This window comes from Pantherophis guttatus, chromosome 4 (genome assembly GCF_059756535.1).
Source record: "Pantherophis guttatus breed Tessera chromosome 4, ASM5975653v1, whole genome shotgun sequence".
NCBI lineage: Eukaryota > Metazoa > Chordata > Lepidosauria > Squamata > Colubridae > Pantherophis > Pantherophis guttatus.
The window spans coordinates 58574715-58587069 of NC_142066.1; the positions used below are offsets into that span (position 1 = coordinate 58574715).

At 34.9% G+C, this 12355-nt stretch overlaps 1 protein-coding gene across 3 annotated transcripts in view; it reads right to left on the reverse strand.

Annotated features, from left to right (window-relative positions):
- The window catches only part of EIF2AK3 (eukaryotic translation initiation factor 2 alpha kinase 3), a 42688-nt gene that overhangs the window by 28275 nt on the left and 2058 nt on the right, over window positions 1–12355 (reverse strand). For 2 of the 3 annotated variants that reach the window (XM_034416109.3, XM_034416108.3), the window contains exons 2-4: window positions 6142–6271; window positions 1714–1908; window positions 1088–1218 (exon numbers count right to left, since the gene is read on the reverse strand). In XM_034416109.3, coding sequence (XP_034272000.1) covers window positions 1088–1218; window positions 1714–1908; window positions 6142–6271 — 456 coding nt within the window. The remainder of the gene's footprint in view (window positions 1–1087; window positions 1219–1713; window positions 1909–6141; window positions 6272–12355) is intronic. The other variant, XM_087892254.1, reaches the window with a different exon arrangement.

Genomic DNA, 12355 nt, shown 5'->3' on the forward strand with positions numbered 1-12355 from the left:
CCAGGACCCCACAGCCCAGCTGTGCTTACCTCCTTGAGGCTGCTGCTGCTGTTCTCGTTTTCCTTGGCCAGGTTGCTCATATGTGTGCAGAAGGGCAAAATGTGTGGGTCAGAGGGAGGCCCACTCCCTCTCCATGCGGGGAGACCTGGCTTTGTAACCAAAGCATGCTCAGCTATAGGATGGGAGACCACGAGTTGAAGTCAGGAGGAGGAGACAAGGGGATGGCGAAAGGGCAGCCGGGCTGCTGGTGGCCAAGTGCTAAAGCAGGATTTCCCTCAGACCCTACCTCCCTCTCATTATAATCTATCTTCCTTCATTCCCATCTTTCCTTCTTTTTCCTTCCTTGCTTTATTCTCATCTTCCCTTCTTTTTGTCTTTTCCTTTGTCTTTTCCTGTCTCTTCTTGGATGCTCAAATGCAAAAGGAGAAACATGCCTCAATGCCTCATGCCACTTTTGCTAATAGTTTGTTTTGCTAGCACTCTGCCAATGAAAACGGAGCTTGGGAAGGCTGTGCCCGGCCCTTCTGAGTTCTGTTTTCACTGACAGAGGCACTGCAGGCCAGTCCTTCACTGTTTCCAGGGTGGTCCCATGGGACAGATCAAGCATCTATTAGATACTCGCAGATTACCTATATAGATAATCCATGATTTACAACTATTCATTTAGTGATAATTTGAAGTTACAATGGCACTGAAAAAAGTGACTTATGACTATTTTTCACACTTACAACCATTCATGGTGATGTGATCAAAATTCAGATACTTGGCAACTGGCATGCATTTATGATTGGTTGTCCCAGGGTCATGTAATTACCTTTTGAAACTTTCTAACAAGCAAAGTCAATGTGGAAGTCAGGTTCATTTAACAGCCATGTTACTAATTTAACAACTCCAGCAAGAAAGGTCATAAAATAGGGCAAAATTCATTTAAGAATTGTCTTGGTTAGCAACAGAAATGTTGGCCCCAATTGTGGTCATAAGTCAACAACTACACGTACTAACCTGGGGATGCAGGTATATCATGTGCAGAAACGACGGAGAATAATTATTAATTCATTAAGACATAATACTACTATATTATACATACTTTTCATTGCCGCTGCGGGGCCCAACAGCACGAACAGTTTTCTGAGTTCTATGTAGGAGAAGAATATCTTCCTGCTCTAGCTCATCATCATCCCAGCGACGACAGCCCATTGCTGAACATATATATTTTACCTAGGGCCAGAAGGAAATATTTAATTCAACAGGCTCTCCCTTAGGTGCCAATATTTTTATTAATAAAGTAGAAGTTCTGACAATTCATGTTGTATTCCATTTCTATAATGGAATGGAATACAACATGAAAAGTAAAAAGTACATAAAAAGTAAAAAAGTATACTTACATAAAAAGTAAAAATGTGTTCCCTAAGTCGTACATAAATGGTGGTTCACTTGGAACAAATCCTAAAATTAAAGCACTCACACCCCCCCCCCCAATACATTTGAGATAAAGTATTTTGTGTTTTTAATACAAATCATGTTGGTAGTTACTGAATTATATAAGAAGTGAAAAAATTAAACATGCAATTTGTAATATGCCTGAAACTCGCAAAAGGAAGCCAGCTTTTACAAAGTTTTATAAAACCTTACCAGATAGGTTGGCTATAAACGATTTCAAAACAATTTTAAAAACCTATAAACATTCTGTTGCCAAAGTTGTTATTATTTTACCTTTCCTGAATATGAACTCAGCCCATATGTTGTTCGGGACTTTCCTCCAACCAGAACTACATCATCTCCAAATCTGTAGGATGATTCAAGAAGTGACTCAACAGTGAATGGAACAGCTTCAATGCTCTCTCTATCACGATCCCACTGGAAAAGATCTCCATCCAAGGAGGGAATTATCATTTTATTCCCAAACACCTACAAAATATTAAAATAGAAGTATACATTTTAATAAGGATAAAAAGAATATGATCAGAATACAGAAAGATTTAAAATCAAATGAGATCCAAATCAATAGAAAAATGCCATAATAATGTCTCATAAAATTATTTAACAATGCATATCCACAATTGTGCATTGATCCATGTTCCTTTTCAGACTGACTACATTTTATGACATAAGTCATCATTTACTTCACTTAGAGAGTAAAATCAGCTAGATAAACTGACTTCTAAGCTAACTTGTTTATCTGTGCCTATCTCAGCCAAATTATTTCACTATTTTTACCTGCTCTTTTCTCAGTAAACCATCCAAGGCTTGAAAATTCAATTTTGATGTAAATTTATAACAATAGTTCTTTTTTCCGGAAAAGACAATGACTGAGATCTAAGAACTCTGCCAAACTATTCTATTTCCTGAAGGGGCTTATGATGTTAAGTTTATGACAACAGATTATAAATGTGCCTCATCACTTCTTTAAAAAGAGATTTAAATAATTTTTGATTTGGTGAAAAATCATAAACAGTAATTTCCTGAGAATAGAAGGTATTGTGAACTCTAATGATATACACGATATAGGCTGTGAGAAAAAGACTTTCTTCTTGTGGAAAGAAGGATGATTTGAGATTGAAACAGTAGTAAATTTTCAACTGGTTGATTACAGTAACAGTTTGTTAACAGAGTTTTGGAATTTCAATCTTGTCTTTTTCTTATTATTGTTCACATTTTTTTACTACTTTTATATTTTTATATATTTCATTATTGTTTTTTTTAACTATTTTGTTATAATATGGTTTATAGATTATAGGCTAATAATTTGTAAATAGATTTAGTAGTTTAATAGTTTAAAATTCTTTTGGCCTGTTATGCAAGTGATGGCAAACCAACATTGCTGTATTATATTTTTACACGTTTTCTTTTTAATGTCTTTTTATTGTTTTTTAAAATTATTTTGTCCTTTTAAAATATTTTGGTGTTTAGTATTTTAATCTTCTTTGAATAAACTAAAATCCCCCCTCCCCCCAAAAAGTGTTTCTTATACAAAACTGAAATGTGTGTACACTTGGGATTTTCTTGTTGCATTTTCAAAATAGCAGACCCCATGTCTTTCTAGAAATCACATTCAAAGCTAAAATATGTGATTTGAAATACACTTTTAAGGCTAAAATATGTAATTTGTGGGCCTGTTATTCAAAAATAAAATTTATAAGCCTCTACAGGATATAGAATAGTTTGTCAGAGTTCTTAGATCTCAGCTATTGTCTTTTCCAGAAAAAAGAAAAAGAACTAATTTGCTGCTCTTAGATAAGAGGTCCATTGCATTTTGGATCAAAGACAAGGAAATGTCTTGCTCTAAAAGATAAAAAAGCCACATGTAATTTCAGTAATACATGAAACAAAATCTGGCAGAAGTATGAACATGAATCATAAGAGATAGAGGAACTGAAAGATATATTATTAACATGCAACAAATTATAGATACTAAATTTCATCCTAGAGAAGAGCAGGAATAATGAAAAAAGTAATAGAATTCCAAGGATAGATAGTTATAAAATGATTTGTGATTCACATGTGTGCATGGAACCACCTCTTTACCTAATGAAAAAATTCTAACATGGCACAGAAGCAACAGTCTGAATGAAATATGAAACATCTAAATAATTCAAACTTGGGGAAAGAATGTTTTAAGTTAAATAATTAATTTAACTTAATTGTTAGCTAAAGCATGTTTAAAAAAGGTCAGAAGTGTGTAAAAAGGTAGATGAAAAAATTAATTATCCACTTTAATACATGCAAGCAATATTCACAATGGTTCCACTGTATGTGCATATAGCTCTTTACTGAAACTACTGATGTCTTAAGAAATGAACATACTACAAAATAAGTATCTCTACAGGTAAATCTTAAATTACAATCACTTATGCAGCAGCTGTTCAAGGTTACAGCACTGTATGAAAGGGATTTATGAGTGGTCTCATATATTACAAAGAGCTTCAGTCAAGTGATTGCAGGTGTTGTGATGTTCCTTGCTGGCTTTCCACAAGCATAGTTAATGGGAAAGCTGGTGTGAAGTTAGAAACAGTCAAGCAACTGCCACTTTTTCACCCACTCGCCTGGGACTCTGCCTCTTCCTGCTTAATAACCTAAGTGACCTTGGGGTATGATGGCAAACAAGATTGCATTGCTAAGTTTTGCAGTCACATGACATCATATTTTACCACCCTGCAGCTTAGCAACAAAAATTCTGATACCAATTAACTAAACACAAACAAGCCAGATCACCCTACCAATGTTTAAAAATAAGTAATGTTAGAACCACTGAAGAAGCAAAATGGCAAAGGTCAAGAAAGAAATCTGCGGTTTCAGTTCAAGACAACTTTATACTGCATAAATGTTAAGATTTTATTTCTAAAACTGAGTACAGATTATCATTAAGGATGTTAATTAAGATTAAGATTATCATTAAATATTAGGATATCTAAGCATATCCTGCTTGTAAGTATTTTTAATCCTTTCAAATATTTCTTAACAAAAACAAGATTAGATATCATGGCATTTACCTTGATGTCCAACACACACACACAAAGTGTAACATTATGTTTCCACAATCACTCCAATAAAGTTTTGAAAGAACTCCAAATTGGTAATATAAATGGTTTCTGAGAATGTTTGTTGTACAAAAAATAGTTACAATTGGTCATACTCTGAAAGTTAATTCTTGAGAACTTACATTAATAATTGAAGGGATTACACTGTTACTCCTTATTAATATAAATTAGTGTTACAGATTCTAATGTATAGTTCTAAAAGAAAAAAAGTGATTCTAGACTTCATTATTTAACAAGACAAGAATTCATTTGCATGATCATTTGTAATTTCTCTCCTTATTCATGGTAGCAAGAAGTGTACATAAAGTGATGAAATAATTGTAAATCCAAAAAGACTAAAAATATGGAAATATTCTCATTGAAAGAATAAGGAGATTCAAATTCAATTACACTAAGGAATCAGCAAGGACATGTGTCTAGTTATGGAAATGACATTATCCTCTATTTGTCCTTAAACATCTCCTATTGCAAGAACGAATCATTTGCAGTTATCCTAATCCATGGAATTTAAGTTATGTTAAAGTTCTTACATATATTAACTTATTCAATGTCAATAAAAGGAAAATTCATAATTAATATTAGTATCAAATTTTGCAAAGTGAGTATCTTCAAGTTTGCCAGATGATCTCCACAAAAAAAGCAATACTTATATTTCATATAAAAACTGGGGCTTGTAATTTAAAAGTTTGTTAAAACATATACCTATCTAACAAATATTTGCAAACTGTCAAGAAAGTTGGAACAGATTAGAAAGATTTACAGCAATTAGAACTTGCTTAAGCAATCTAATTCACTCTTAATATTCACTTTTTTTCTTATATACTGTGAATCCACAAACCTGCAGATGTGGATTCAACAAAATTTGTAGAGGAAAACTGAAGTCTACTTAAAGATAGTTGGAAGGCAGAAAATATAGATGATGTTTCAGTAATTCAATTAATAGAGTACAATGGAGAAAAGCATTAGACATTTTTGGTGAAAGTATTCCTTGCTTAACAACTACTTTTCAGTGATCATTCAAAGTTATGAATAACCTGAAAAAATAACTTTACAGTCAATTTACAACATTCACACCATCCCTCAGTGATGCAATCACCATTATAATCAATACGTGTTGTCATGCATCTGACCTTTTTTTTTTCCTTCCCATCCTCCACTTGAAGACAGAAAGATTGGAGAGAAAGGGATTGTCAGGGAATAAACTGTTGCTCTGTCGCACATTGAAAACAATGGGATTGTTGGAAGACCAGGACTAGGAGCTGCAGGCACATTGCAGAAACAACTTACAGTTCTCTCTTGACATCTTTTCCACTCCAATCTCTCTGCTCTGTGAGAGGGGGAAGCAAGCAATTTTTGTGGGTAATCTCTCCTATGCCTGATCCTGATCAAAGGGATTGCTTTACAGAAATTGTTTGCTCCCCTTGCACCTCTCATGCAATTCTGCACAGTTTATCAGATTTCCAATTAAGAATCTTTAGGAATGAGATCTATGTTCCCAGCATTCCTGGTACTTCCAACTAGCACAGAGGTGATGAAATATCTCAGTACAATTAACCCCTCCCTATAAATTCTAAAAACCAGTGATTAAACACACTAATCTTACCTCTGGTTTACTAAGACTAGATGAAACAAGAGAACCTGATCCCACGTCCAGATCCCACTGTTTTCTACCACTGTTTTCTGGATCTAAAGCAGCAATCCGTCCATCCAAAGTACTTATAATTATTAATGATCTGCAAATAAAAAATATGTTCATAAGAACAAAAAATCCAAGATATACCTAATAACAATCTGTAACCAATTTTTCAAATTATTAAGCTATGTTTTTTCCCAGCTTTATTGCCATTTTCTTAACTTTTTCTTTCCCTTAAAAATAATTAAAAAGAAGCAATATCAGTGATATTGCCTACTAAAATCAGAATATTGCCTACAAATGTTGACAATTATATAAGTTAATTTGAGATCATTTTGTAACTTCAATTGCCTACATGCAATTATGTAAAGTTACAAATTGGATATGTATTTTCTTAATGGGCATTTTTTTCTTCCTAGTGCCTTAATCACATAAAAATATTTAATTATGCAAATTAAATGTGAACATTATTCTGTGCTATTAGTTTGCACTACTCAAGGTTTATTTCCTAGAAAGCAACCTCCAATTGTTTAGAATTAATGGTAATTTATTTATTTAGCATTTCATTAACCATACCAAAAGAAAATAATTTATTTGAACAATTATAAGATAATCCTAATCATATTGTTTCCAAAGATAAAATATTCAGAGCAAGAATCAAGATTTGTGCATTATTCATAAAATACACCTCAGTATATGGTACAGTGGAGCATTCAGTTTAATTTCAAATAAATCTGCTAGACTTTATGACTGAACTTCAATAGGCAGGCTATGTGCAATATGTTAATCAAATGAAGGAAACATTTTATGCCTTGCTGAATTTAAACCAGGACTCCAGAACCATTTGTTGCTTCAGATTCAATAGGGAAGAATGTTTTAGAATGAGCAGGAACGATAATAAATTTAATGAGTCTGTTTGGGATCATTATATAGGTACAGATAATACTTGACTCACTACTGGTCAGTTAACAAGTTAACTTTTGTCTGAAATTACAATAGGTCAGAACAGGCCCATAAAGCACTTCTGGCCGTTGTAAAATTCATGCTGCATTTCAGATGCTTGGCAACTGACTTGCCCTTATGACCAGTTGTAGTGGTCACGTGACTATGATTTGCAATGTTTTTGTCAGTTTTTGACATTTTTCCGGCAAAAAAGTCAATTCAGAGGAATGGGTTTGCACTTACAACCTTGTTCATTTAATGACCATGGTAATTCATTTAAAGACCACTGCAAAAGAAGTAAAATCAGGTTTGTTCATGTGGGTGCATTGACTTATGATGATAATGGCTTACAACCCCAAATCCAGTCCCAATTGCGGTAACGAGTCAATCACTACTTGTAAGCTTTTTTATGAACCATTTGTTCAGTGACCAAAGTTACAACAGTGTACAAAAAAAGGACTTATGGTAGGTCCTAGCACTTATGATCACTTCAGCATTTCCAGTCACATAATCAAAATTTGGGCATTTGATGAGCTACCTGCAGTTATGATAGCTGCAGTATCTCAGTCATGCTCTCCTTCCCTAAGCGAACGGTCTCCTCTTCAACTCTCACTCCAACCTATTTCCTCTCCCTACCTCTGTCTTTTTTGTCATCTGTACAGTTTGGCCAAGATGAAGCCACTGCTGTATTCCGCCACCACCCAGCTGCCAGCCCCAGCAGACCTTGCCCCCCTTTTACTCCTTAGCACATCTTTCTCCTCTTTTGCATCTGCTTCCCCTTCTCTCCGCTGGTTCCATTGTCAGTGATGAATTCACCTCTGACTTTCATCCACTTCCCCAACAGCTAGGCTCCTGATAAGCCCGACCCACATTAGCAGTCTCAGCCTGCTCCTCCTAGGATCATGGAAAGTACTCCATGGAGTGGTGGGCACCAAGGAGAGGAGATAGTAGCAAGCTCAGTATAGATTAGACATGATACTGAAGACAAGGAAGAAGATAATGACAGCTGCACATAGGAAGTCAAGGAGGAAGCTATGTTGGGGACAGTGGTGGTAGCTGATAGATTACAGCAGAATATAGTGGCATTTTCATCTCACCTGTGCTCTGCAGGATGACCAAAAAAGCAGAAATGGGGGGGGTTAGGAGGGGATAGGAAGTTGAAGCCGAGGCAGTTTGCAAAGGACAAAAGAAGGAGGTCAGCCTCTTTTGGCTCATGATCTCCCAAAAGTGTTCCCTGTCTTGGAAGAACTGAGGCTCAGGGCTTGGAAAGACCAAGCTGGAAATGGCTTGAATTGGGATGGAAGGTGTTAAGTGTTTGCAACCTTCCTAGTCAACTTCCCATTAGCAAAGTCAATGGGAAGGATGGCAGGAAGTCACAATCACAGGAGGTCCTCACCTAATAACAGAATTGGCCCTGTTTAATAACTGTACCTGGGATTGCCATTGCTAAGTCATGTGGTTATGTGATGCTTCACTTAACTACCACTTCACTGATGGAAACTCCAGTTCCAATTAGGGTGTCTAGTCAAGGACTAATTGTAGCAGTTTCTTCCTGAATCACACAACTGCTTTAAAGAAATTTTCACTGTAGCTATACAATCCTATAAACTAACATGGCTGCTTTAGTAATATAACAGGGCTGCATTTGTTTGCATCCGTGTGTTCCAAATCATTACCCTACCAATAAAATCTGAAGCACTGCACAGTCCTAGTTGGCAATTTAAGGCCTCAGGCAAACAGAAAGACTAGGGATCAGCTTCCAGAACAGGGCAAATCAGGTTGTATAATACACTATATATATAATCTTTTTCTGTAAGTCAGTAAACATGTTACAGATAGTCCTTGACTTCATGGTGAAGATCAGAATGTCGGTTGTAAGCCATTGCACCCTTAAGTCATGGCATCACATGACCAATTTGATTTTACTTTTTTGAATGTTGTAGAACAGGTCACTGCAGTCGTTAAATGAATCATGTAATCAGGAAGCAAATTCAGCATATACAATGAGCATTTTTTCCTGTTTTCTGCCGGAAAACAGCTAAAAAGTTGCAAATCACAGTTATGTGACCATGGAATGCTGCAGTTGTAACGGCGAGCTTGTTGCCAAGCACCAGAAATATGATCACGTGATCATGTGGGTATGTTGTGGCAAGCATGACTTTCGGGAAGGGTCGTAAGTAGCTTTTTTGAAGTCCATTGTAACTTTGAATGCTCATTAAGTGATTGGCAGTAAATCAAGAACTACCTATTTTTAAGATGAGTCAACTGTTAGATTCTGTAGCAAAGACAAGAAGAGAAGACCATAACATAATGAGTCTGTTCATGTGCTTCTCTCAATGACAAGCAGTTCCAACAGAGATTATTTGAATGATAGCAATTCATAGGACCCAACTGACCTATATATTACTGAGAATATCCATATCAATATCAAAATCAGAGATGTGCCTTTTGGCCATAACTTTATCTGCCCAATATGAGTCCACCAGAGTTTGTAAAAAAGGCAGATACTAGTAGTCAACTAACAACCTCAATTGGGAACAGAATTTCCATTGCTAGCAAAGTGATTGAGTTGTGTTTGACTTTAATATCTTTTTGTCACAGTTAAGTGAATCATTGCATTCGTTAAGTTAGTAACATAGTTGTTAAGTGAATCCGGTTTCCTCATTGATTTTGCTTATCAGAAGGTTACAAAAGGTGATCTTATGACCCCAGGATTCTGCAACTATCATAAATATGGGTCAGTAGCCAAGCATCTAAATTTTGATCACGTGACCATGGGGATGCTCCAATGGTCATGAAAAATAGTCATGAGTCATTTTTTTCAATACTGTTGTAACTTTAAACAGTCACTAAATAAGTGTTATAAATCAAGGACTACCTATACAGCATCAATGGCATGATTCTAATATAAAGCACATATTCATAATAGCCATATCTAATTATTATTGTATTCATTTTCCAAATTTCACTATAGCCACCTCCCAAAATTTGTGTGTGTGTGTGTGTGTGTATGTGTCTATTTGTCGCTTAACTTTTTTCTTTTAAAGCTATAAAAATACTTTCTAGAAAACCTGTTGTGAATCAGCAAATAATTCCCTCAAAGGCATCATATGATGTAATATTCTGATCAGAATGTCACATAATGCATGAACAGATGACAAACTAACCGCTAAGGTAGGCATTTTGAACACTACATGGAGAAAATGAATTTTAAGAATTTGAAAAAAGAGGGAGCCTGACTTCTGAATCATTGTGATGTGAACTGTCCCTTCATTGAGCAGCATACCTATTTAATAAATTATTATGGTTCGTTGCATAGTCAATCAGATGTTCAAACTGGATTTGATAGTGTTGTTCACTTATCGAGTACAGGTAGTCTTCAACTTATGATCACAATTGAGACTAAAGTTTCTGTTTCTAAGTGAAACATTTGTTAAGTGAATTTTGCCTCATTTTACAACCTTTCTTGCCATGTTATTAAGTGAATTGCTGCAATTGTAATTGCATTTAGTAACATGGCTGTTAAATGAATCTGGCTTCCACATTGACCATGCTTGTCAGAAGGTTGCAAAAGATAGTTTACATGACACTGGGACAAAGTAATCATCATAAATATGAGTCAGTTGCTAAGTGTCTGGATTTTGATCATGTGACCATGAATGCTGCAACGGTTGTAAGTGTGAAAAATGGTCATAAGTCACTTTTTTCAGTGCTATTTGAATGGTCTTTGAATGGTCACTAAATAAATTAAAGTCAAGGACTACCTGTACTTCCCAAGGATCTGGGATAGACAGATGTGAATGTTTGATAATTTTAAAGGTATCATCACAGGATGTATGCTGTTCCAAGTAAAGCTTTTATAACTGATCGATGATGATTTTATCAATGCCAATAGTGTTCAAGTTGTGCTCCAATTGTGTTGGGATTGCACACAATGCACCTATTACTATGGTACTGGTATTGCCTTTGCTTTTTTTTGCCATGATTTTATTTCTATTTGAAGGTCTTTGTATTTTGTTATCTTCTCTAATTCATTCTACTCTGAGATACGTGTTATTGTGAGCTGCCTTGTCATTGGGCAGCATACAAGTTTAATAAATTATTATGGATCACAGAATGTGTCAAAAATGAAGAATTGGAAGAAGAAAACTAGGAAACTGGGTTAAACAAAAATAAAACAGAAAAGGTTCTGAAAATATACCATAGATGGGAGGTCAAAAGAGGAAGCAATGTAAGGTAGTACTTGACTTACAACCATAACTGAGCCTAGAATTACAATTTTTTGTGGCATTTGTTACATGAACATTACTGATTGTAGCAATTGTTTAGCAAACCCATTGTACCCAATGAGCAAATTGCAGTACATGACCATGTGATGCTGCAAATGGCTGTAGGAATCTTAAATGTGACCATGTGATGCAAATATATTCATGTGTGGCTGTTAAAACTTTAGAACTTGGTTATATGTATTTTGGACCCAATTATTAAGGACTATCGGTATGAACATTTTTAAGAGAGTGATGACTGCACATACATGTTCACAATATTTTTTGAATATACAGTATTGCAAATATCAATGTGAGGTAGAAAATCAAGACCAGAGAAAATGTAGTAGTTGAAAAGTTTTACAGTTTTCTGCAACTCTATCAAAGTGAATTTTTCTAATACTATTAACAGAAAGAGGGAATTTTGTACTTAAATCCATGAGGAATATGGTGCCCTACATGCAAACTCTAAATACATGAAAACCATAAACAACAAACTGTAACTAAACTGAGAAATTACCAAACTCTGCTAAGAACTGCAATCAACATAATAGTGATGTCATCTTAAATACACTTTAACTCCAGAAAGAATATCGTACTGTATTCTTACATTATTAGTTCACATCAAAGTTATTTTAAATATTTTATTTTTCTCCAAAGGCGGCAGTTTTGAAAAATATGGAAATCAATTAATAGGTCATCTCTAATAAGAAAATAATAGGAAGTAATACATTTAGTTTAATTATATCAAAATATTTCTCAGCCTGTGAATTTTGTTAAAAAATTTATTTAGGAAAGTCATTTAACAAAACTATTGTTCCATGGAATTATATTTTTAAATGTTCCCAAAAATAAGCTTTTGGCAACTTAGAAACTTCTACATTTTAGCTTTACAGTCCCAGTCAGCATGGCAAATGACAATGGATTTTGAAGCTAGCAGACAGAGCTTTGAATTTTAAAAAATTCTGATACCTTCA